Genomic DNA, 26,226 nt, shown 5'->3' with positions numbered 1-26,226 from the left:
TTAATTTATAAAAATCATTTTATCTAACACTTTAATTTATAAAATTAAATCAATTAAATACTTATCAAATTGTTAAAAAATATGAAAATAATTATTTAAAAATTTATATTAACTACGTATCAATTCAGTATTTTACATAAAAAAGTTAAAAGCTCTAAAAGTTCTACCTTAATAACAACAGATCAATATTTTACTTGGTTTCATTTTAAATGCTCATTTAGGATTTTAAGAGTATATTAATTATTTTTTTTTCAATTTAGTCATATTTATTAGGTTATTTCTAGTAAAATAAAATAATAGTTTTTTAATTTTAAGAAGGGCAATTTCGATATTTATATTATATATTTTTGTAAAATTTATGTGTTTCGATCATTTTTTTAATTATTATAAAAAAAATAAATATTGCTATTAAAATAGAACAGAGAAAATATTAATATTAGTATGAAAAGATGCAGCAATTTTATCAAAGTTTACAAATTTAAGTATGTGAAAAATCATGCATATAATTTAGAGTGCCTTCAAAGTTTCAAAATTCAGAAAGTAAATTTATTTATTCCGCCAAATTGTTATGGTTGTATCCGAAATCGAAGAGTAGACAGTTCGCGACCCGCGATCCGATTAATGCGTAATGATAAAACGAAGGAGAAGAAAAAGGAAAAAAATATTAAAATAATTAAAAAAACGGGAAAAAGAATCGGAGATTTTGGTTGGCGAAGATTGGTTTTACTGAACGAACGGTTCAACGGCATAATTTCCCGGCCAAAGAGCTTCTTTCTCTGTTCTCTCTCTCAATTTCCCCAAATTTCTCCACTTTTCAGTTACATTCCCTCTCTTTGTTTCCCCTTTTCTTTCTATTCTCTCCATTTTCTCTCGTTTTAGGGTTTCGTTCAACATTTTTTCATTTTCTTTCTTTTTCGGTTTTTCGATGAACAGATGGCTTACTGAAGAAGAAGAAGCAACGAGAAAGAAAAAGAAGAAGCTGTTTTTCTTCGCATTGGTCGTTTTAGGGTTTCTGGGTTTGGCGTCAGTACTGTCCTCAGGTGAAAAGATCTGAGGCTTCTTGAATTTTTGAATTCTCGGTGTTACGAATATCAATAAATAACGAAGAGAGGAAAAAAAATTAAAATAAAAAAGAAATGAGCGCTTCCAGGTTTATCAAGTGCGTCACGGTCGGTGATGGTGCCGTTGGTAAAACTTGTCTCTTGATTTCTTACACCAGCAACACTTTTCCTACGGTAGTTCTATCCCTCCCTCTCTCTTTTCTTTTTTTAATAATCTTTTTGGATTTTGGGTAAACATGGCATTATGATTGATTGTGCACTTTGGGTCTTTCAATACCCATTTCGATTGTTTGAGGGATACCTAATTTGGAAATGTTTGTTACAAATGAGTATGGAATTATTAAGATTATAGATTAAAGTTTTGAATTTTGATTATGAAATTTGCTCATTTGTAAAGTTTTAGTTTTATTTCTCACTTTGGGAATGGTATTGAGGACGTGATATTTATGTTATCCGATTTGAATGCTTAATGCAAAAGCATTGGAAAAGCTTCTTTTAATTTAGAAGGGAAAAAAAAAAGAAAAAAAAAGAAAAGGGTTATAGAAATGAATAAATTGTTTCATTGGAAATGTATGCATTAGTATCATTTTGCCTTTGGCTCAGTTTTAGAACTATGGATGTTTTTATTTGGAGAAGGATACTTCTCCCTTCTGTTATTGGAAAATGTAGAAATGAATAAATACTTGGAAGTCTTTACTTTATGAAATACATACATTACAGACACGTACTGGTGTTTTTATTATTAGCGATTACATCAAAATCTAACTTGATTGTATGAAATAGGTCTGCTCTCAATTCTAACATGTCTTGTTCCTGAATTCCTCTTTCAAATTTTTTGCTTCTTGTCCAGTTGTCCTTGAGCCTATTAATGCCAAAATAATATTTTGTAATCTGTCTTCATAAATTTTGTTTTTTTTTATATAAATTATAAAGTTGTTAAAAGCTTTTTAATTGAATAGTTTGACTTATCATGCCTTGGCCATAATTCCTCTTGAACTTTCTGTTAAACAGGATTACGTGCCAACTGTTTTTGACAATTTCAGTGCAAATGTAGTTGTCAATGGAAGCACTGTTAACCTGGGATTGTGGGATACTGCTGGTAATTTTCACAGGCTTTTTCCCCTTTAACTCTGGATACTTCGTAGTAGAGTCTATTTCCTTTTGGGTCTGAGTATGTTGCTAATTGAACAGGGCAAGAGGATTATAATAGGTTAAGACCTTTGAGTTATCGTGGAGCTGATGTTTTCATACTGGCCTTCTCTCTCATTAGCAAGGCCAGTTACGAAAATGTTTCTAAGAAGGTTGATATTTACATAATTACATGGATTCTTTTTGAGTACAATTGCAGTATTCCTAAGTGCAAGAATAATCATAACACTTTTATAACATTCCATATTTGGTTTCGTTTCCAGTGGATTCCAGAGTTGAAACATTATGCACCTGGGGTCCCAATTGTTCTTGTCGGAACAAAGCTCGGTAAATTTTCCTCTGTATTGGTATCTGAATCAAATATGCTTATTGACTTAGCTTGGTTATCTACACACATACATATGCTTATACTTTTGTTTTCCCGTTCTATAAACCTTTTCTTTTTTCAATAATAAATTGTGATGATTTAGTCCCGTCAATTGCTTTTCTACATGATTCTTATACCAGAAATCTTTCAAGTTTAGTTTGTCTTAATGTGATCATCTGAAGCTTCAATTATCTACTATGCATCGTTTACATGTAATTATGGGCCTTAGATGCTGCTGAGATGGTTCATTATTCCAATGGTTATTAATGCAGACATGTTTACAAATGTATGTTTTCCCTAGAAACTTATATTAGACGTGTTTTTCTTTCTTTCATCTTCCTTTCTACATTATTGAGTGGATGAATTATGATAATGTTTCTTCCGCAATGGCTTCATGATCAATATTTGGAGGCCTGCTTGCCAATCCTTTCCATAAGTAATCAAAACTTTCTTATTCATGGGTGCAAGTCAATAAGTTGCTATAAAATTCAGTTTTCCTAGGGTAGCACATCTTTTGTCCAAGGAAAAGCTCACTGACAAAATTATTCTCATATGGTTTAGCAGCAGCGATGTGCTTTCCTGGTGGCTTACCTTCTCTTGACTGTTATCTTAATAGTTTAATTTGCAAGGAGGATAATGTTATCTTCTAGATTTTATGGAAAGATGTTTATTTTACTACCTGAATTGAGTGTTGTGCTAAAATATCTTACTAAAAAAGCTCTTGATTGAAATCTATTAGCAATGTTGCTCTTGTGGTTTTATCTGTGAGTGTGTCTTTGTGTTTGCATGTTTGTGTGATAGAGGGAGAGAGAGAAAGAGAAAGAGAGAGGGATATGGTGGAAATTATAGGTTTAAGTCATTGTATTCCACCACATGGCTGATAAGAATGGAAAATGATTATCGGCAGAGAGTGACAATAAATAGGTGTTTTATAGATTATTTATTAAGAGGTGGATCGGTTTTAAGCCAGGTCATTGCTTTTTATGTTTTTTATGTTTAGTCGACCTTTATGTTCATATTAGAGGGAAGAAAGAGAGGGTGCTATATTTATCAGAATGATGATACTATTTTCTCTGAGGATTATTTAAATGGATATATTGAGGACAATGGTTCCATGTGATTAAGTCAACCCTACTTGAACTCCACTTTGATGGGGCTTGATATTGCTGTCTAAAAATGTATGATTTGGTTTGAGTTTATCTTGAGCTTATTTCCGTCAGTTTATATTTATGCCATGGGACCTATATATTGGCTGGCAGCCCTGTCAACAGTTTCATCACTGAATTTAGTTCTTATAAAGAATGTTTTCTTTCATTATAAGCTTTTAGATGTAGTTTCCTTTGTAATTAGGAAGCAATTAGTTTACTTCATCATCATTAGTTATTATTTCATCTGTTACCTATTTGTTTAATCATGGGCTGCTCTATGCAGACTATGTAATACCGTTTACATTCTCGAGTTTATAATCCTTGCATTTTCCTGTGATTTTTCAATGAGCCAGATCTTAGGGATGATAAACAGTTCTTTATAGACCATCCTGGTGCTGTACCCATTACTGCAGTTCAGGTAGATACTTATTCATGTTAGAATAGCTAACCTGGAATATTCCTTTCCTATTTCATAACCATTAGTATCATTATTTTTCTATTTAAAAGGGAGAGGAACTGAGGAAGCTGATTAATGCACCTGCTTATATCGAATGCAGTTCGAAAACACAGCAGGTATATGAATTCCCATGTATCAGGGTATTATGTTGTATAGTTCTTGAATGTCATCAAAAGCATATAAAATTCGTAATACTTTTTCCTGTAGAATGTGAAGGGAGTTTTCGATGCAGCTATCAGAGTTGTCCTTCAACCGCCCAAGCAGAAGAAAAAGAAGAATAAAGCGCAAAAGGCCTGTTCCATATTGTGATTGAAATGGGTATATAAGGAGTTAACGGCCTCTGCATTACCCACGTTCTTCCTCGTTTTTTCTCTTTCCATTGCTCTTAAAAGAAGCTCAATTATTGTCCCAGACTGTAATTAGGATCTCTGCGAAGCATGAGGTGGTTTGATTTTGGTTTCTTGGATTATTGTGGATGTCTAATTGTTGAATTTGGTTATGTAATTGCCCACCTCTTTCTCTTACGTCCCGATTTTGATATGTTTTAATTATGTATTCATAGACTGGAATATCCAGTTAGGAAAACAACCTTGCCTCACATGGATTCTATCTATTCCTCTATCATTTCAAGGGCTTGGAATTGGATTTCATGCTCAGTTTATTAGCAGCTTGCTAGTTTTTCATATAAATTGTAGGTTTCTTCCATCACCATGTCATTTTTTCCATTATTGATTGTCAGTTTAAATGAATTCAACGTTTTTGCTTTTCTCTAATAGACTTTTGCTTGATTTTCAATTCTGCTATCTAATCTTCAACTTAGAATTATGGGTTTCCCAATATGTAAGAAAATCTATGCTGAGTATGAAAATGATGCTAAAAATCCATTTAAGAAAATCATTAAGCAAACAATGTAGATGCCATAACTGCAGGTCAAAATCATGAAGCTCAATTATCACTGAACTTTGTTAATTGTTATGTTTTGCTGCATAAGCTTTTGAGCTAGTAGCAAAGTAGGAATTAGAGGATAATCATGTACTAACAAAGCTAATCCCTTGATCTTAAACCTAGAGCGGGGGACGTAAAATTAGTTGGTTTCTGTACAACATTTATTTGGCATTTCCTTGCCCTTGAACTCCATTTTAATTGGATCCACAAGACATAATATGCAACTGGCTAATTGGTAATTTTCATGTAATTGCCAATTAATAAACACCACAGAACACAGTGAATTCATGAGTGGGCCCCCATGTGATCATGTCTAACGATACATATTCCATTAACAGGCCACCTACCGAATATAGCGTCCAGTGCATATGCCTTAGCGCATTGACAAAATTCTGTCTGTCTAGATATGGAAGTTAATAGAAGACACCCCCAAGCATATTTTAAAAACAAAAGATTTATGTAATAAACAATTGATACAACTCGGTGCAATATTGCTAAACACGGTGTCATATACCAAAACCTCAACAAAATGGGCATGGTTGAACTGTACTCGAGCGTATTTAATTTCCTAAACCATCAATAAAACATCGGTGTATGATTCTGTATTGTTCCAATAAGCAGAAAAGGTTTCAACATTGCACTGGACTAAACTTGGATACTCGGAGTCAATGGCAGCAAACCGCATTTGAAACTCCATTTGTCCGGTCATACCTTGATGGCCTCGTACCTTTCACCAATCGCTCCACCTTTCTGTTTCTGGAACTGAATGTATCGCAATGTGCTGGCAAGAAAAGCATCGGCAACAGGGTCTGGCATACTGGAGTCACTTTGCATCTCAGTTGTAATCAATTCAATCAGGCTCTGGATTGCAGCAACCGTGATTTGTGGGTTTCCCTTCTCGAAGAAATAAAGATACCTTCAAATACATCTAAGGTTAGGGTTTCTATCTTAGAAGTTAAAAATGTTATTTCACATGGAAGAAATGATAGTCCAGTAAAATTAGATAAGGAACCGTTACTTGTTCAGAATTTCAACAAAGAGCGTCACTGATCCAGTGCTACCTCGTGCAGCATTGGCCATTTGTTGTGCAGCATTTGCAATTCTTAGTGCACGCTTTAGGCAAATCAGAACCCTGACACAAACAAATAATATCTATCTGATTAGGGAGACAAAATTATTGTCTCGCAGCAATCTCCCCTCCTCAAAACAACCTCTCAGCCTTTTGTATTCTCCAAAAGCAATAATTAAACAGAGACCAGCACTCGTTATTCTTTCTTCATTAGTGAAATGCCTCCATGATACTCAAAAAGATATCACATTAAGACAGATCAATTGTTGCTATCAATGTAAAATTGCAAAGATCAGACCATGCTGATGAATATAATGCTAAATACATTTTACCCACCTCTCTCCATCTTTCATGTTATCTTGATCATCAACCCAAAAGAGATGCGCACACCCATAAACAGCTCTGCACTGATCAGACTTCTTTAAAAGCTTAGCAGAATACTGCTCAAATCAAAAGTCTTGACATCAGTACAAACAGTCCTAAATACTGGAAACTAGTAATTAATTAAAACTAAAATGCAGCTATAATTACCCCAGTGGCTTTGTGTGTCAAAGTATCCCTATTTTCAACACCAAATACATGCATCCTTTGTAGAGTCCCTATTATTAAATGTAGAGCAGTCACCTGTTCTTTGGAATCCTGTTACGAGAAGGTCCATTAGTAAAATGACACGTAGAATGACTTGAAGAGTTGAACTCTATGAAGATTTATTGTTTACTCCTTTGGATATCAACTTACTGATATTTCTTCTTCATACAGAATATATGCTTGGGTGAAAAATTCATAAGCAACAGGTTCTAAATCAGAATCATTTGCAGCCTGATCAATAAAAAATAAAATGAAAATATATTGGTTATGAGACGTGGGATTGCCAAATGGAACCCTAAAAAGCCCAGGTATATTCCAAGCATCTTTATACCTCACCACATTGCAAGTACAACCGTAAAGCCAGTTCAGGTGCTGGGACAGTTGACAAAGCCTCAATTGTCTGAAACAAAATAGTTTATATAGGGTTTTTTATATCAATATGCCAGCATAAAAGACAGACAAACAACTTCAAATAACATGTACCTGATTTAAAAGCTGAAAAATTTTCTTTGGCGTGGTCGATGTTTCATCTCCAAAAGGATTTTCATCTTGGCCTTGCAGTCGCCTAACCAACTGCATACAAAAAAAATACCCAATATTTATTATGTAAATTGGAAATCACATTGCAAAAAGATGACAATGTAGGTCCAAGCTTCCAAATAGACAGGTTAAGCACTTTTTCTTTTCTTTTTTTTTTTTTTTTTTCCTTTACTTGGCTTGCAAGTTGCTTCAGATTGGGTTCTGAGCAGATATAACCTTCATTATCAGATGGCTATTGCAGCTTATTCAATTGCATTTCCATGAAATATAGCATGATTCAGAACAGATAACTGACTATGAGGTGTGCTGTCAGTGTTGATAAATTACAGTTGTCCAAATTGTAGGACTCGCAACAGCAATTTTAACCAATTCAAACACTGAAACACTATTTGAAAGAAGCAAACCTTAAGAGAAGAAAAGACAAGAGGAGGAACAGTGAATGGCAAACGCTTTGGTCCTCCAGTCATGATCTGCTTCCTAACTGTAGATATGATCTGCAATGTTAAGGAGAAGACTGACAAAGTTTAAAAATAACATACTGAAATACGCAACAGTCAAGCTCCACTTGCATGTATCTTTTTAATTGATAAACTGCTCTCGGAAAATAAAAAAAGAAAAGAAAATAAAACAGCAGAAGACATGTTCAACATATCAATTGCTTCTTAAAAAGATAATAAGCACATACTGCAATAAATTGAATACCTTGTACATTTCCTCTGGATCATCATTATGCAGCATCTGAATAAGACGTGCAACAGAATTCTGCTCTTCTTTGAAATCATCTTCATCAACCTAGATATGGAAGAAAGAAGGATTTTACATTGAGAAAAATAACCACATGTGATGGCTGAGTTTCCAGAAGAATACGATGAGAGAAAAGCAACTGGTTAGAAATACAAACAATTCAGTATGTGCTTGGTGGAAAATTAAGAAAGATACTTAGAAATTTTAATTTCTAATGGTTATACAATACATTTAGTGACAGAAAAAGTGAAGTAAAGTCCAAATAACCTCTTCTGGAGTTCCATCCAAATCCTTGATAAGCCCTGTGATTAATTCAAATAATGCCTCAACCTACATGACATAAATAACAAGAAAAGAGTCTGATTAGAAAACCTATTTTAAAGAAAAGGATGAGCAACATAGAGAAGAATACCTTGTCAGCTGTAGAAATACATGTGTTGTTTTTCATGATACTTTGAATTATAACAGTTGCCATAACTTTATTGGTCTCATTGTCAAGGTATTCCATGACACGAGGATAGTTTGAAAGCTTCAATGCAGTAACAACATCATTATATTTCTCTAGTGGAGCACTTAAGAGTGCCACAATCTGTTTTGTCGCTTTGCTATCTTCAAGCTTCCCTTTGCCTGATAATTTCTTAATACATGCCCCCTAACAATCAATAGAGACAAAGAATCACTTAGACAAAAAAATATATCTAAAATAGGCACTAAGACTGACAGAAATCTAATTTGTTTTCCATGACAAGAAAATGTAGGCCCATGCAAAGTTACAAGGAACTTCCCAACTTCCAAGACAAACATATAAGTGAATTCAATAGCACAAGTATTTCAGAAAGTGACTTACCAACACTTGATCTGCATAATCCAGCCGATCAGGGTGAACATGGAGAGTAAATGTTAGGAGAGATGAATATAAAGTCACAGCTCCAAAAATAGGCATATCGACCTGTGCTTCTATTACCTGCATCAACAAATACGTATGTACTTGCAGTTTTAACATAAATTTTCTAATCATAGAACTGAAAATTGAATAAATAATTGCAAAGAGTACGAGTAAGGAATTCATTTAGAAATAAATGTCAAGCTCTCCAGAACGTCTATGGAAACTAGGAACGACAAGAACATGCAAATTCATAGCACTTCCATAGTGATACTCTAGACAGCTTGATGTAATCAATTCAAAATATTTTTAATCATTGAAAAGTTTAACCTATACGCCAAATTTTACCTTTCCTATGGCATTGTTCAATTTTGAAAAAGCTTCCACTTGCAAGAATTCAGGTAAAACTTCTGCACTTGAAGCTGCATAATTGGAGAGCCTCTCCATCAATCTAGAGAGCACTGTCTTGATGTCAACAGATGGCTTTGAAACATAAAGGCACAAAAGGAAACAGAACTTAGAAGCTGCAATTGTTGCAGTATAAATAGTTGAAAGCCGAAAGGGAATGAAATCAACAAATGCATCACAACATGACAACAATTAATATAAAGTTCATACCTGAAGCTGGGGGCAAGCACTTAACAAAACTTCAAGAGTTTGCAAATGATACTCGTCAGGGAAGACTTGAATAATGCAATCCATCAAATAGAACTGGGCAATCTCGTCTTTACAATTGACAACCTGTAAAAATGATTGAAATTAAAACCCAGCATGGTATGACTACACAGCATATGGGGAAAACAAAAACACTAAAATGCATACCATTAACAGTAAAATATAAAAGTTAAACCTGTTCAAGGACTCTAGGGAGTACAGTTTCTTTGTACATATCAAGGTCAACACCTTCTATCTGACTGAGGACATGCAGGTTCTTCCCCACCTATTAAATATCAGGAGCAAAGACTTAGCCATTCATGTGCACTCCACATACACTACACAGTTGCATTGCAGAAATTAACCATTTATGAGTTATTGGCATTACAAGGTCACGCAGCTCACTCCTTTCTTTCTCCCGCTTCTCCTTCTCCCGGGCAGGTCCCTGCAGAGCCCGATAGCAAGCCTCAACTCAGGATCAGCTAAGAGTATGAATGATTCACAAGCAGTATAAGACCTGCATGACCAGAAATCATGCCCTCATGATATATTTTACCTCCACGACATGCAAGCATTGTGATGCATGCCAAACATGAGAGCAGGTAGTCATAGATATTTCAACCAACCTGATGTTGCATCCGAACCCACAGCTTGTTCATCTCAGTAAAATTTTGCAGCACAAACTCCACTGCATCCACGACCGTGTCAGCATCCCTGGAAGAGGTCAAACAGCCGATGTACATCTTTCAGCCCCAATAACAATCAACCACAGGATTACAAGATAAAAGAATGTAACCAATACAAATACTACCCCTGTCAATTTAGTGTTATAATTCAAGTTGAAGGGTACACATGCTATTATAATGAGAACGGCAAAAGCTCGATAGCTATCCATGTTTTCTTAGTACGTACAACAAACAGATGGATTTCCCTTTTTTGCTACCACAAAGTAGATCTACCCTCAGGTCATCAAAGCATGGCCCAACGTTGACTAAAACTGCTCAAGTTAATTGGTCTTCAACACTAAAAGCACTAAATTTTCTCCCCAAACCACAGAAATAAACTTTTAACCTAAACCTTTAACAGAATGCATACAACTATATAATATCCTTACCCTTCATATTCAGAGCCGATATCAGGTAATTTATCCCTACTGACTTGAGAAAGGTAACTCCTTAAGAAGAGCCCACGCACAGGATGCTGAATTCCACGACACATTTCAACGAGATCCTTCAGAACATCCTTTGCAGGAGCTTCTTTAGATTTGATGTATACTGATCCTACAGTACAAAGGAGATACCTGAAAAATGGAAGAGAAAACATAGAATAAGACGCAAAGTAGTAAGAGAATTCAGACAAATAACATTCATTATATGGACTGACATCTTTTTCTAAGCAATCTAACACACAAGATGCTTACTGCAAGAATTATGCATGTCACATGCAAGCATTTATTTACATTCTCTCAAGAACTTATTATTTTGGTGCAGCTTCTTGAATGAGGAAATTAATAGTTATTTCCACTAAAGATTTCATGTCTTATGACGATTAATATTTTAGCTACTTCATAAAAAATTGAAGTTCAAACCAAAGGATCAATACAAATTTACAAAAAGCCTAAATTATCAGCCTATCTACATTACTACAGCTTTAGCCTTTCAAGAGTAGCCCTTCCACAAGCCAAGCTAAGGATGAAAAAAAGGGGAAAAGGCACCAGGAAGCAGTTCTTGGGCTAATATAGGTCCAGCTGATCAGAGGGAGGAAAGGACAGAGATAGAATTCCTTTATAGGAAGCAAGAAAGAAGAATTCGGCCCACACGATTTAATTTGGTAGCTTAAAAAAGAATTGGATTTGTGGAGGAGGTCACCTACCATCATTCAAGTCTCTAATTAAATCAAGCTTATCAAGATTCTTGGCCTCAAAAAACAAAAATTTTGATGTGTATGTGTATCAAATTTTCATGTCCGTATGCCTGGTGACCAGCATGCTACACAAGCTCAGTTAATGCCTCTTTATGAGAGCAGATTTGGCATATAGCGGACATGCAGGCACACATATAGATGTATGTGTATCAAATTTTCAGGCCCCTATGCTTGGTCAATTCCTATTTACGAAAGCAGATTTGGCAGATAGAAAACTAGTCAGGCATATATCATGTATTTTAGAAGTCAAGTAGCTTAGATTGAAAGGGCATAAGCAAATAATCCTGACTTATGAAGGTCCAAAAACAACAGGTGAGACCCAATAACAACGATGTCAGAGTTAATGACCAAAAAAGAAAAAGCACCTTGGGTCCAATTTGGAACTATTGCCAATCCTTTTAACCTTGTCAGTTATATACAAAATCTTCAACATGGTGCCAGCATAACTAAACTAGGAATTGCATATACAAAAACTCTCAAATTGCTTAGTTGTGACATTTTATTTTTCTTTTGAAGATAAAAAGAAAAAAGAATGCTAGCATCTGTTAGGGAATATTTAAGATCAATGCCTAGCAAAATGAGACCCAACCTTGAAGATAAAAGGCCAACACATATTTAAGGTTAACAGTAGACAAAAGATGCAAGTAGCGGAAATTGGAGATAAAATGAGAGAAAGACACGAGACGGTATGGTCACATATTACATAGACCCCCCAATATGCCCCGGTCAGCAAATGTGATACTTTAATAGTAGAGGATGCTAAAAAGGGAAGACATTGACCTAGAACTACTTGGAAGGAAGTTGTTGCTAAGGATCTACGATATTTAGATATTAATGAGGATATAACTATGAACAAAATAGAACGGAGGCAAAAGATTCACGTAGTTTCAAATTATTTCCGGCTTATACTTTGCTTTGCATTGATATTAACTTGCTCATAGCGGATAAGTGAAACAAAGAATTCATATAGCCGACCCCAACTAGTTTGGGACTAAGCTTGGTAGTTTTCTTACCCAGCAAAAAAGTATTAATTATGTTTTAAGATAATTAGTTAATTAACCAATGAAGCCCTTAAGTTGACTGCTTACTATACAGTTCTATGAGCATTTCTATTGGTGTTCTCTTCACACATTTCTATTGAAATGTTTGGAGGAGTTCAGGTCACGCATGCGAAGAGTAAGAGTATTAGTACATGGAATTCCAAGGCAAACTAATTCACTTGAAGACAACAATGCTGGCAATGTCATTCAGATAATGACGGCCAAAGAGAGGCATACAACTTGGTTCTTAATCTTGACAAGTACCAAAAAGCGTCACAGAACTAAAAGAATCAAAAACATCACGTCACTCCCCTAAGTTTAAAAGACCAGCTCTCATCACAACCATGGATAAATTATATCCACGAACCTGTTGCCATTGGAAATCTGAAATTTGAAGAATAAAGTTTTGTTCCTGTTTCTGATAATTGACAATTAAACATAACAAGAAGTGAATTTGAATCACAACTCTCAGAATGCATTTACCAATCAAGAATCAAAATCAGGATGAATCAAGCAGCAAATAGAAGTACAGCGATGATTTCACGAATATTGCTACAAAAATAACATATCTGAAGGGCATAATAAATAGAAAATGCACTTTTTGAGTGGTAGTTGATTCATAAAGAAAGTAAACAAAATCACATAAAATTAAACAAACAAGCTCATTAAAGCATAAAAATAAAAGTAAATTAAAAATGAAAATGAACTTACAATCTTGGCAATATGTTACCAGCATGTTGCACAAGCTCATACAAATCAATAATTGAGCAACCACGCCTAGTCTCTTCCTTAAAGAAAATCTCCAGCTTTCTCAATTCATCAAATGCTCGCATGTCTAATGCATTCAAACACAAACCATAAACACAATTAAAACCTCTAAATATAAATTCCATTGATAGGGGTAAAATAAAATTCAATCTGCAAGTTAGATCTTACAGAGTTCATAATACTTATGAGGAGAAAGCTTCGAAGTCCGTAGCTCAGAGAGCATCTGCGCTGAATACTTCAAAGCGTCTCTGAGATTATTCGAATCCTAACCAAAGGATTTATATGGAGAGAAAAGTTAGCGTTTTCAGAGAAAGAAACAAATTGAAGTGAAAAAATAGGGTTTACCAAAGCGCGATGCATGTAGAAAGCGTTTTGTTGCAAGCCGGCGATCCCTGCCGCCAGCCATTTCTCTTCGTCTTCCACCCCGTCTGCGATCATTCTCGCTCTCTCCCTTAAACGATCTTGGAATCCAAACCGAAGTTGCGTTTTGACTTGATTGTTTTCGAACGAAACTCAACTGCCTGTCAAGTACTTCTAGCTGCTATTCTGGATCGGTGTGATCCTGTGGTCTTCAGGTCTACCGTTGGCAAAGATAATTTAGCTGATCGAATCTAGACCATCCATTATGTTCATCTTGGTAAGCAATGCGACCCTCGGCGGTCCGTGACGGAATTGCATATGGAGGGCCACTCATGCTTTGCCACGTCAACGTTTATGGACAATTCTAAACGGCAAAGTTCCACTAATGAAAGATACAAGCACAAAGAGAAGAAAAAAAATGAAAAAGCACAAATTATAGTTTACAATTATTTAAATATATATATATATATATATTCTTTATCTACAAATACAAGTTTTAAAATAATATTTTTATCTATAAATATTTATCACTTTACGAATATTAAGGAGTGATTGATAATTTTTTTTCAGTTAAATTCTTATATATGTTAACTAGTTTTATAATTTTTTAAATCATTAAAATTACTAATGTGAAATAAAAAGTAATTTAGTCATATCAATCAATATTTTTATTATAATATAAAAAAATTAGTTAGTATTTTTTTAATCAATGTATAAAAATTAAAGAATTTATATTTAGAGAGGGAGGAATAATAAAAATGAATGAAAACATAGTAAAAAAGGAATTTTAGAAAAAGATTCAAATGGTCAACATTCACATTTACCTTATGGAGCTGTTCTTTGGAATTTTTTTCTGATTAAAAAAAATAGTTGTTGAAATTATTAATTCAAAATTAAAAGCCCAAAAGGGAGCAGGAAGGCCCAATTCAAAATCAAGTTTTGTCTTGCGAAAACCCAAAGCCCATTACTTTTAGTTTTAGAGCAACAGAGCGGTCTTGAAGATCCAGGGAAAGTGCTGTAAGGGCGGTACGTTTTCTTTCTCAGAAACTCAATACAGTGCTGTAACCCGACTCAGCTCTCTCTACTACTCAGGAAAGAAATTGGAGAGGCCGTGTCGTTTCTATGCTCGAACTTGGTGGAGTTGAGATTGCTAGAGATGGTATGAGTTTCAGTCTACCCCTCAGTTTCTATTTTCATTTTTATTTTTTTGGATGAGCCTTTTTGTTGAGCTCTTAGCATATGCAATATCACCTAATTTTTATTCGAATGAACCTTTAAATTAAACTAGTATTCTTTTGCTATGGAATTTGCAAAATAGCAAGCTATGTTTCGTTATTTCAATGGATATATTGACGTGATGATATCTATTTTAACTTTTCTAATTATTAAATATGAAACAATTCTGTGGTTCTTGAGATATCATTATCGGTTTTGGTGTTTGTGTGGCATTCAACCACTTATGGAGTTGAAGCATGGTGAATTGGTGTATTTAGCAGAGTGGAAGATGGGAAACATTTGGTTTCAGATACCAACAAGCAGATTGAGAAACATTTTTTGGGTTGCAGATGCAAATTGATATTCTTTTACTGATGCAAACTTTTGTTTGTTAGTAGTTGAACTTAGTTTGTGATTTTTTGGGACTTCCTACAATTTGATTGGATGAAGATCTTAATTGTATATGATGATGTTAATAACAGAAAATCAATTTGATATTGGATCTTTGTGTATCAAATTATTAATTTATTCACATATATGCAGGTTTGAATATGCAATATTTAAAACACTTGATTGATTAAGAAGACCATGAATTCATCAGCAACAGAGCCGGAGGCACCTGATTTGGTGTGCCAGATGGACAATGTGCAAGGCATGGTTGATGCATTTTCCGCTGTTCGATGGAAACGCCATCAGGTCTGGGACCAAAAGGACATAATAGAGTCTATTTAGAAGTTGCTTATGCTGCACGGACCTGTAGGATTTTTTGTGGTTCTAACATTTCTTTTCTCTATCCAATATTGATGTGATACAGGACGCGGTAGTGGAATTATCTGAGCATGGCATTGTTTTGATAGTTGAGGAGATAGGTTGTCTTCAAGCAAAAGTTTATCTCCAAAAAGAGGTACCAAAACCAAGAAATTGATTGCTTTTCATTTTTTTTTTTTTTTTTTTTTTTTTTTGTTTACTAAAACTCAAACTTTTTGTTTGATTGTTGAGAAAACAATTGAAAACTAAAGAAATGATGTTTTTCTAACTTTTGTAAGTAGTTTTTTTTTTTTTTTTTCATGAGTTGAGAAAAGTAGGTTTTCTTTTTTTGTCCCCCCTGTAGCAGGGAGCTTCCCTATTGGTGTCTAATTGATGAATAGTTTTGATTTATATTTGTAGCTTTTTGTTCGATATGAATATAATGCTCAAGGACGGCCTAGGTTTGGATTGAGCTTGGGGCTTTTTGTTGATTGCTTGAACACATTTTCAGTTCCTGGACATGCAACTGCAATTGAAATTCAATATCCTGGACCAGACATGCAGCTTCTACTCAAGTATGGAGATGTTCTACTTATCTATACTCCTTAATTGAGAATTTCTAGACCTAGAATGCTTGATCAACAGAGTTTTTCAGGTCAAAATGTGACTAATTGCGGTTTGGCTACTTAGAATATTTAGGGTAAAGGGTATTAGATTTATTGGACATGGGTTCATCATATGGGACTTTAAGGAAATAAAACACTCATTTGTGCTACAATTACTTAGCATACTTTAGTTGAGACTTACCCAAAAAATTATTAGATTTCAAAAATCTTGTATGTAGCAAGGATGTTGAAGTATAAAAGCAAGGATGTTTTGGTCTTCATCTGCATTCTGAAAAGCTGAATAAACCATTTCTAATTCTCATATGCAGCAAGGATGTTCAAGAATAAAATGCAATTCAAATTGATACTTTGGAGGATTGTAGTATAAGTGGTTCTTTGCAGTTAGGCCTTCTGTGAATATCAAATCCCTAATGTCAACTAATTGTTTGATTGAATACCCAAAATGTAAATTTTTTAAATGTTCAAAATGAAACTTACATATTCTTCTTTATGCTTTTTTTTTTTTTTTTCTTTTCCAAATTGGAATAAATGGCATCCTCCTTACACTTTTGTTTTCCCTATTGAAATAGATGTCATTTGTCAAAAGTTTAAAATCTGTTTGGTTAAGCAGAATGGTTTATCATTGATCCATTTTGTTTAAAATCCTAATGTGCAAGAGATTGTCATGTTTCTTTGGAGGAAGTTTAATAAGAAATGCCTATTTGAGGGGCAACAGCACTCCACAATCCAAGAGTTTCTTGTATTTAGATTTAAAGTCCATGAATCCTGCTATAACTCATACTATCCCTCAATGTTTAGGTCTGTTGATTCCCCAGATACTTGTATTTATGCGGAAATCAGGACAAGAATTCCAGATACAATTTCATGGGACTACAACTTTGAACCTGCAGGAAGTACACCACTAAGTTTTACTGTTAAGGTATACTTTAAGATATGCATTTACATGTAAGCAAACCACCAGTTTGGTCTCACTTTTGCCCTTGAGTCTCTCATGTGTTTGCACCATGCATGTTTACTTGGGTACTTGTACCATTTCATTTTTCTCATATAGTGTTCTCTTGGTTAAAAAATATTACAGTGTGGCTTTTGATGGTAATTTCTTTCAAGAACTTGCTGATTCATTGAATATGGTTCAATGTAATATTATGTAATACATGCATTAGAATATTAGATTTCTACATCCTAAAAACAAACTCTGGACATGCATTATGTTATTGCAGTAAACACACTTTAGTATAAATATATTACTAATTCAAATTTAAATTATGAATTTAGCATGCATCTTATGGAAGAAAATAGTTGATAGTGAGATGGGGTTTCTACTGCTTCCTAAAAGAGTTGGGATCTAATCACCTAATGCCTTTTTGGGTTTTTTGAGAGTGAATTGTCGTGAACCTATTTGATCGAGGAATCTAATGCTATCATAACTTTGCTTTTCTTCTTGCATCCCGATTCATTTCCGAAGTCATTGAGTAGTTCTGTTAATTACTTTTTCAATACTCCATTCACTGTTTTTCATCTGAATGTCGTTTATTGGAGCTTCAAGCTTCAAGGAATGCAGTAGTAGCATGTATCCTGGCAAATGCCCATGAGCTCTTGACCAGTCCTTTTATGTTCTTGCAATAGGATTGAAGATTCTCTTGTTACATTACCTATGAATCTGTTTGGATGATATCTATTCAAGCAACTGATATAATAGGTAATATTTATGTGGTCTTCTGATAGTAAGATTTATGGAGTCACTCATGCTTATTGAGCATCTTTTTTTTTTTTCCCCATCAAATGCATCCTCCTTTAAGGAATGCTGAATTCTTCATACTTGCAATGCAGTCTGCAGCACTGAAGGAAGCTATCGATGATCTTGAATGGCCAGGAGCCAGCATCCAGATTATTCTAAAACCAGTACCCCCATCTGTAACCTTCAAAGCTGAAGGCCATGGAGATTTGCAGGTGTGAATCATATACAAGCAAGTCGTCCTCAGAATACTTGACCATCTACTAGCCTAAACATTTTCTTTTTCTTTTTTTGCAGATAGACTTCATGTACTATGTGAATACTGATTTGTTAATTGCATTTCACTGTGATCACCAAGTTGCTTATAGGTATCTTCAATTGTTTTTGATTTGTTACATCAAAGGCACCAGTCTTTAATTAAATCTTTCCGGTTCTGTTATTTGTGTGCAGGTATAAATACAAGTTCCTTAGGGCAACTACTTCTAACATACCCGGTACCGTTATTAAAGAGAACAGAGGAAGCAAGTTGACCATTGGGAGAGGTGGAATGTTGAAAGTTCAGCACCTGGTTTCAGTTGGGAGACTATCAAATTCACATCAACACATTGATTCTGCTGGCTATCAACAGCCTAGTCGAATAGCTTTTATTGAGTTCTTTGTGAGGCCTGAGGAAGATGAAGGCACCCCAAATGACTGACAGGGCGCTTCCTCAAGATGTTTACACTATTTTTGTTTTGGTTTTTCGATGAAAATTGTGGTTTAATGCTAAAATTTTTTAGATTTTAAGCATTTTTATATTTGAATATAAGTGAGTCTGTAAATAATATTCAAATCGACACTTAAATTTCTCTATATTTGAAAAATAATTATGACATTTCTAATTTATCCTTTGGTCTTATGATTGGGTCTTTTCATCCAAGAAATGAGTTCTTTACTATTGGTTGGACATACACTTTAGATGGAAGATGTTTACTTTCCGGACGAAAAGAGCTTAATTTTTGCACCGAAGGACATGTGATAATGACATAAAACACAAATAGAGATGTTATAACTCAAAGTCATTTCTCGAGCATAAGTGAATTTAAATATTAATTTGGATATAATTTAGAGACTCAATTGTCTTTTAACCCTCAGGTGAATAGTGTTATTCATTGCCATCAGCATTGGCAATGCAAACTATTGTTATTTACTTTTTAAGCTCTCATTACAATTTCTAGTTAGTCCCTTTATTTTACTATATAAGTTGTCTTTACATTTTCAGTACATTTATTTGTGTGCAAAGTACTTTATCCAATGCATATAAACTCTTTTTATAATTTTCAGTTCCTTAATTTACAAATTATAGTAAGTGGAGAATTTTTATCGCTTAACCTGCAATCCACGTTTCAAGCTATCAGCCAATCGATTTTTTTTTATTATAATAAACTTTGGCATGCCTAATAGAACAGAATCCTACTAGATCACTCACCAGTCAATTGTTATTTATGGATTAATAACACAATGCTCTCAAAGACCAAAAGAGTTATAGGAAAGAAACTATTGAGAGTTTCAGGACATTGAGATTTAAGAGAGCACAGGCAACAATAGGGCTCAAAGTTATAATTCCTAAAGTAGTGGAACAATTTGACAAATGAGTAGCAAAAGAATTTATTTCCAGTCCAACTTTAAGTTAGGCAGAGGCCACATTTACATTGAATGTTTTGACTGGTTTGAAGAGAAAGGTAAGAAAATTTCTCCCTTAAGTACCTTTTGATGCTAACGATTCTCTCCTTATAAGATCAAAAGTTTGGTTCTAACTAATTCATGCACCTGATAGTTGATTCATATTTAACAGTTAGGTTATATGTGTTCAATGAACTTTTTAATCAGCAAGTAATGATAACTGACTTTTTAATTAGCAAGTGATGATAATTGACAGAAGTTTCAATCAGCTCTTGATTTCATCAACTACGTTTTACAATTTTTTCATATTAATTGATAGCTGATTTGTATTCATATTATATTTAGACTTTATTAATCTTATAAAAATAATTACTAGTAATTTTTTTTAAATTAATATTTTTGATCATTTTATTTGTATACAATTCATTAATAATAATATCAAGTATCATAAATCAATATATATATATATATATATAAAGCAAGCATTTATTCCCTAGAAAGTTGACATGTGGTATATTCACTTGACATTTTAATTTGATATGTGGTATATTCCTCCAATTAGACTTCCACTTGGCATGGTTTGATTTGATTATTTAATGTATTAATATTTTGATTTGGTTTGGATTGATTTTGAATTAGTGTTTTTGGTTTAATTTGCTTTGATTATTCAATGTATTAATGTACTGGTTTAGTTTGGATTTATTTTAAATTAGTGTTTTTGATTTGGTTTGATTTGGTTATTTAATGTATTAATAGCTTTAAGTAATTATTATTAATTATTAATTTTTAAAAAATGATAAAGTTTAATAACAGTGAATTATTCAATTAATATATTAATGTATTGCTTTGTAATAAAGCTTTACTTTCAAATTTGCAAAGTAACAAATATTTCCTCTAACAACCATTAATGTATCTTTAACGTTTCCTATCTAAACGTTTCTGTTTATTTTTTTTTTTAAATTGTGTAGTAATGTACTTTTTTTAAATTTTAAATTATTTATCCTCAAGAAACGCTTTAGCTTTTTTAGAAATAAAATGTATAAGTTGTATCTCTATATTTTTCTGTATTCTTGACAAAGATTATTGGTCCATGCTTTTAAATATATTAATCATTTGTTTTAAGTTTAGAATTTTCTATATTTCAACTATTTTCACTAATAGAATTAAAAGTTATTACTCAAACATTTTTTGTCTTCTTTTTTAAAAATTATTTAACATGTTTTTGTAGCCATAAACTATCAAATCAAAAAATATACATATAAAGCAGGCTGGTTTTCCTTTGGTGCTGCCATTTAGGAATCTAAATAAGTGACATGTGTAATTTTTATTATTATTTGGCTTTGTATAATTTAAATTTCATAGTACTAACATGTGCTTTAGTTATTTATCTTTATATTTATTTGAAAATAAACTGATTTTATGATTGTTTATTGATTAAATTAAATTATATTTAGTATAAGTAAGTAACTTATATAGCTTTTAATGATATAAATAAATTATTTAATTTATGAATTTAAACGATAGCATGATTATTGTTTTGTAATAGTTTTAAAATAAATAATTTGAAAGTAAATTAAATAATTTTTTATTTTTTGCATTAAATTTGTAGATTTTAGTGATGTTGGGAGTTTTTTTTATAGTATTAATTATAAAATAAATCAAACTAATTAATTCTCCTTTTATTTTATTTTTTTATTTACCTTTATAAACTCCATTATTTTCGATACGTGTTTATCTATTCATTTTCATTTTCATTATTAAAAAATCATGAGTGCAATTTTTATTATTCATCTATCTTTATTTATATATTTTAATAGTATAATATAAAAAATTTTATTCGAAATCTATCAACAACCCATATATACATTATATTATTTGTTCTTAATTGTTTAAATTTTTTTTAACCGTGCACGGCATGAGAATATTACTAGTAGTCATAGCTTATTGAGTTCATTATTTTTTAACAAACCAAAGAATTATTTATGTTCTTTTAAATAATAAAACCAAAATTAAAAGAGATTACATTAGATTTTTTTGCTCGGATATGATATTTAACAAAAGATATAAATATTCATAGTAGCAACTAGTCCTTAAATTGGTTTGGATGATAAAATATCTTCTCTTTCTATACATTGATTGTTTTTCAAAAACTTGTAGTTAGGGCTGTAACGGGACAAGCACTCATGAGCTACTCAGGGTTCGGCTCGGTAAAAGCTTGCTCGAACTCATTCAATAAGCTTATCAAGCCGAGCTATCGAGTTCGTTTAATAAATGAGCAGAGCTCGAGCTTGGGTCATTAGCTCGCGAGTCAACTTTATCGAGCCGAGCTCACGAACTAGCCGTATCGAGCTCACGAGCTAGCTCAAGAAGACAAAATCAATTAAAAACTATATTAAAACGGCGTCATTTTGATTAATAGATTTCAAGTTCGAGTTCCAGCTCGAGCTGACTCATTTATGGTTATCGAGTTGAGCTCGAGCTTGGCTATTTTTAAATGAGTCGAGCTCGAACTCGAGTATATCCTTATCACAGCCGAGCTTGAGCTCACCAAAGCTCGGGTCGTTTACAGCCCTCCTTGTAACATATGACATACAATAATGAGTTCCCACTATTATGCACCAATAACAGTGAAAGAACGTGTGGCACTACTAGATTCCATTATTCGAAGATCCACATCTACAAATTAAGATCTAAATTCTCCAATTAAATAAAATCAAACACCATATTTTTATGTAATAATTCAAAAGAATAGATAAAAAAAAATTTCAAATAAAGAGAGAAAGCAATAATAGAAAAGCAGTTTTATCATTGAAAAAATAGATCTAAGTTTATTAAAAATAAATAAAAAATTAGAAGCGAAAGAAATAATAAGGCTACCGCTTGTATATAGAAATTAGGTATAGATAGATCATTTTATTTTTGAATATTTAAATAATTTTCTACTAAATTACTATTTTTAAAAATGTAGTCAATATTTTTTATATGATATGTAATAAAAAAAAAATAATATATTCATCTTAGAAATTAAAAAATATATGTATATTGCCCTTCATAATGTATAAAAATATTTATCTTCTTAACAGTCATTTTAAATTTTATTAGTAACCTCTGTCAAAATTTTATCGAACATTAATATTCATTAGCAAATTGCTATCGACCAGTAGTTATCAGTTAGAGGTGCACGTGGATTATATTTATCAATTTAAAGTACCCAACTCATAATATGAGCGAATAAATATTTTTACTCAACTCAATCATCAAATGTGAATACACGGCTAGATATGGATTCAATATAAACTTACGAGTCAAAAAAATAATAAATAATAGGATTAATTGTAAATAAAATACAACTATTTAAGAGAAAATATCAAACAAAATTAAATATACTTACAAACATAGTTGTACAGTGATTTTCACAAACCACAACCCAATGAAAACATTTCTAAACAATTTTCTTAATAATAATAATAATGATGATGATGATGAGAAGTAACAACAATGAAAATTTTAAATTTTTTAATAAAAAAAAAACCAACAAAATTGAAAATACTTTGTAACATAATAATTAAGTTCTGTGGTTGGAATGATATCAGGTCCTATCGAATACTTATACATGCAGTAACGCGTTGTTAATGTTTATTCAAATGCTAATTTCTGTCACCAGTGCAGAATGTATAATTATATACATTCACAAATTAGAGAGAGAGAGAGATACCAGTATATACCTTTTTAGCTGTCTAACGGTAGGAAAAGTCTAGAGGATCCGAGTGATGACAAGATAATGACATGTAATAGCTTATAATTGTCCACGTATACTTAGATCAGACGTGGTTATCCACAACAGCGCCACGCTAGCAGCTCAAGCTCGTGGTATTTATAGCTTCCCTTTGCTTTTGTTTGATGTTAACTAACAAAAATTTTACTGCCATTGCTGTGATTATGGGTTTTCTGGATTTCTGCTCTCGTGATGATCGTGATAAGAAGCTCAAAAGGAAGCAATTGAAGGTAATTAATTATATATACTTTTTAATGATATTTTAAAATTAATTTTTGTTGATTTTTCTTCTTTTAAATTTAAATCTTTATTAGAATAATGATGCTTAATTTAAACATATATATAAATTTTTTTATTTTAAATTTTTTATTTTTATTAGAATATGATTTCAGTATAAACAGAACGTATCCTCCGTTTAAAATAAGAAAGAATTACTGATTTTTTATTATTTATTTTTGCGCGCATTAATTACTGAAAGGAGCAAGCTTATCTTTTGATTATTATTATTATTATTATTATTATTATTATTATATGATAAAACTTGTCAATTTTTATTTTTTTCAACTAAATGAAGGAATCTACCAAATTTATAGAAGGTATATATTCTATTATTTAAATTCTATCAATCCAAACGATTTTTCAAAAATACATCTTCTGTGTTTCATGATATTAATAGACGGTGGAGATTAAAGTGAGAATGGACTGCGAAGGATGCGAGCGGAAAGTGAAGAAATCAGTAGAAGGCATGAAGGGAGTAACAAATGTAGAAGTGGACCCCAAGCAACACAAGCTGACCGTCACTGGATACGTAGACCCAAACAAGGTCTTGCAACGTGTCAGACATCATACGGGGAAGAAGGCTGATTTCTGGCCTTACGTACCGTATGATGTCGTGCCTCACCCTTACGCTCCTGGAGCTTATGATAAGAAGGCCCCACCTGGGTACGTGCGGAATGTGCTAGATGAGCCGGAGCCTCCTCCACTCGCACGTGCAAGCTCTTTTGAAGTTAAAACCGTCAGTGCTTTTAGCGATGAGAACCCAAATGCTTGTGTGGTCATGTGAGAATTACGTGGATCCCAATTTTGTAAAGTAGTGTTCAATAAGTAGGAAAATGATTGATAAATGTTTTTATAATGTTAATCTAAATTTTATTTAAAAAATAATTGATAAATGTTTTTGAATTTTTTTATTAAAAAAAGCATTAACAATATAAATGATTTTTTTTCAATTAATAAGTCAAACAATTATATTTATTAAATTAATAACTCAACTCTTTAATTTCTTTTTTTCTGTTTTAAAGAATTATATTTCCTTGTTCTTTTATTTAATTATGTCTAATTTGCAGTTACATTTGTGCTTTTTTTTTAGAATATCTTATTTGTAGTTACTTTCATAACTTAATTATGTAATTTATCTTTTTTTTTTACCTTTTTTTTCTGTGTCGTCTCTTCATATTCTACCCTATTGACAGACCTTTTTTTATAGGATTATATTTGCTTTTTTATTTTTTATTTATGTGTTACATTTTTACTTTTTTTTAAAGATTCTCTATCAAAAAATTTTATTTTAAAATTTTAAATTAGTATATATTTAAGGGCTTTGTCTAATTTATTAAGAATGTTTTTGAATTAATGAGTATATATCATAATGTGTATAAATTATATAAGTAGAAGTTGAATTTAATAATTCTTAAAGCAAAATCTTGCTCAAATATTAAAATTATTTATTTATTATTATAGCTTAACTATTAGAACTATTTTTTTAGGGTTGTCAATCTTTTAAAAAACTTTGTGATTCGCTAAATTGTAGTAAAACTAATATATATATTCTTTTATTCTTAAGAACTCATCTAGTGGTAAAACTATTGATCATCTGCCTATTTGATCCAGGTTCCATCTTCTATTTGTCTGTTTTATCCAGGTTCTATCTTTTATAATAGCAATCCATCCGATCCTTCACGATAGTAATCCGTTACGTATAATGTCTAAATATTGACTGTTGTCTAGGAGCCACGGTCCATTTTATTGGCTGTTCGTGCTCTACTGTTGTGGCTGAGACCACAATGCTACGATTCTATAAGAAGGAGGCAGCTTCTCCTATCAGTGTTCAGGAGTGTCTTAAATCGGAACGTCAACACCTGACAGTTGGCTCAAGCCAACGGGGTCAGTAACTAACACAACTAGTAGTCCTAAACTAACACACCTAGTAGTCCCTGTTGTTTGGTAAAAAGAATAGTGGAGTCTTAAATTATAGATCCTGACATATAGATCTTCCTAGCCTAACAATCTGTCCATTTCTATAAGATGTATAACTTTTAGTTTAAATGTTGACCCGAAAATTTTAATGTATAGGCTTTTTTTTTTTATTTTTTTTATCTTGTCAAATTTAAAATCACAAAAGGAATTTTTTTTATTGTAGTGTTAATTAACAAATAGTAAGTGTGATTATTGAAAATCTTAAAAAATAATCAAAAATTAAAAAGGTAAAATAATCAATTTATGTGAAAAAAAAAAAAGGAATTCCAACAACAATAACAATAATTCATTGAAAAGGTAACGGTATTAAGTGAGAAACCTGAATCTATTGCTAGGTTGTATATGCACTTATCACTAGAAATTTGATTATGTTTGGAGAGATGGCAATGAAAGTAAGATGACCTTTTTTGTTAGAAATTTGGTTAGGGATGTTGTTTCTCTCCCTCCAATCCATTACATTATATCTAGGATTTATCAAGAGTATTTGTCATTGTTTTCATTTCAAAATGGAAAA

General features: G+C 32.4%; 4 protein-coding genes across 4 annotated transcripts; 3 read left to right on the top strand and 1 right to left on the bottom strand.

Annotated features, from left to right (window-relative positions):
* The first annotated feature begins 525 nt into the window (after nt 1–525).
* RAC6 (RAC-like 6) lies at nt 526–4,887 on the top strand. Its single transcript, XM_089720664.1, has 8 exons — nt 526–817; nt 934–1,235; nt 2,073–2,160; nt 2,253–2,362; nt 2,474–2,537; nt 4,079–4,143; nt 4,233–4,298; nt 4,390–4,887. Exons 2-8 carry the CDS (start codon nt 1,137–1,139, stop codon nt 4,489–4,491), a joined length of 594 nt encoding a protein of 197 aa, XP_089576790.1. The 5' UTR covers nt 526–817; nt 934–1,136; the 3' UTR covers nt 4,492–4,887.
* A 676-nt stretch (nt 4,888–5,563) lies between these two features.
* Nucleotides 5,564–13,943, bottom strand: LOC105647115 (vacuolar protein sorting-associated protein 35A). The gene is made up of 21 exons (XM_012233106.4): nt 13,682–13,943; nt 13,505–13,601; nt 13,280–13,403; nt 10,720–10,905; nt 10,232–10,319; nt 9,994–10,050; nt 9,802–9,891; nt 9,570–9,692; nt 9,300–9,434; nt 8,916–9,032; nt 8,481–8,720; nt 8,336–8,398; nt 8,027–8,116; nt 7,729–7,818; nt 7,268–7,357; nt 7,116–7,184; nt 6,935–7,015; nt 6,728–6,835; nt 6,533–6,636; nt 6,146–6,259; nt 5,564–6,043 (listed from the first exon to the last, which is right to left on the bottom strand). The coding sequence occupies exons 1-21, from the start codon at nt 13,772–13,774 to the stop codon at nt 5,833–5,835; spliced, it is 2,370 nt and encodes a 789-aa protein (XP_012088496.1). The 5' UTR covers nt 13,775–13,943; the 3' UTR covers nt 5,564–5,832.
* Nucleotides 13,944–14,695: 752 nt separating this feature from the next.
* On the top strand, nt 14,696–18,904 carry LOC105647113 (PCNA domain-containing protein). Its single transcript, XM_012233105.4, has 8 exons — nt 14,696–14,855; nt 15,455–15,607; nt 15,726–15,815; nt 16,079–16,233; nt 17,083–17,203; nt 18,115–18,234; nt 18,317–18,387; nt 18,470–18,904. Exons 2-8 carry the CDS (start codon nt 15,500–15,502, stop codon nt 18,714–18,716), a joined length of 912 nt encoding a protein of 303 aa, XP_012088495.1. The 5' UTR covers nt 14,696–14,855; nt 15,455–15,499; the 3' UTR covers nt 18,717–18,904.
* Nucleotides 18,905–23,574: 4,670 nt separating this feature from the next.
* Nucleotides 23,575–24,620, top strand: HIPP27 (Heavy metal transport/detoxification superfamily protein). The gene is made up of 2 exons (XM_012233104.3): nt 23,575–23,686; nt 24,133–24,620. The coding sequence occupies exons 1-2, from the start codon at nt 23,582–23,584 to the stop codon at nt 24,517–24,519; spliced, it is 492 nt and encodes a 163-aa protein (XP_012088494.2). The 5' UTR covers nt 23,575–23,581; the 3' UTR covers nt 24,520–24,620.
* The last annotated feature ends 1,606 nt before the right edge of the window (nt 24,621–26,226 follow it).

Source organism: Jatropha curcas, chromosome 4 (assembly GCF_041381405.1).
Source record: "Jatropha curcas cultivar XTBG-Jc1 chromosome 4, XTBG_Jcur_1.0, whole genome shotgun sequence".
NCBI lineage: Eukaryota > Viridiplantae > Streptophyta > Magnoliopsida > Malpighiales > Euphorbiaceae > Jatropha > Jatropha curcas.
Note: the sequence above shows the minus strand (reverse complement) of the source record. Positions and strands in the feature narration are given on the sequence as shown.

Excerpts from the sequence above, each read along its gene's own strand:
- RAC6 (XM_089720664.1), top strand. The coding sequence starts at position 1,137 with ATGAGCGCTTCCAGGTTTATCAAGTGCGTCACGGTCGGTGATGGTGCC. Across the intron at positions 2,363-2,473 it reads ACGAAAATGTTTCTAAGAAG|TGGATTCCAGAGTTGAAACA; the intron begins GTTGATATTTAC and ends TTTCGTTTCCAG. Across the intron at positions 4,299-4,389 it reads GCAGTTCGAAAACACAGCAG|AATGTGAAGGGAGTTTTCGA; the intron begins GTATATGAATTC and ends TTTTTCCTGTAG.
- LOC105647115 (XM_012233106.4), bottom strand. The coding sequence starts at position 13,774 with ATGATCGCAGACGGGGTGGAAGACGAAGAGAAATGGCTGGCGGCAGGG. Across the intron at positions 8,721-8,915 it reads ATTATGCAGATCAAGTGTTG|GGGGCATGTATTAAGAAATT; the intron begins GTAAGTCACTTT and ends ATTGATTGTTAG. Across the intron at positions 7,819-8,026 it reads ATCCAGAGGAAATGTACAAG|ATCATATCTACAGTTAGGAA; the intron begins GTATTCAATTTA and ends TTAACATTGCAG.
- LOC105647113 (XM_012233105.4), top strand. The coding sequence starts at position 15,500 with ATGAATTCATCAGCAACAGAGCCGGAGGCACCTGATTTGGTGTGCCAG. Across the intron at positions 15,608-15,725 it reads TTCGATGGAAACGCCATCAG|GACGCGGTAGTGGAATTATC; the intron begins GTCTGGGACCAA and ends GATGTGATACAG. Across the intron at positions 17,204-18,114 it reads CACTAAGTTTTACTGTTAAG|TCTGCAGCACTGAAGGAAGC; the intron begins GTATACTTTAAG and ends CTTGCAATGCAG.
- HIPP27 (XM_012233104.3), top strand. The coding sequence starts at position 23,582 with ATGTTAACTAACAAAAATTTTACTGCCATTGCTGTGATTATGGGTTTT. Across the intron at positions 23,687-24,132 it reads TCAAAAGGAAGCAATTGAAG|ACGGTGGAGATTAAAGTGAG; the intron begins GTAATTAATTAT and ends TGATATTAATAG.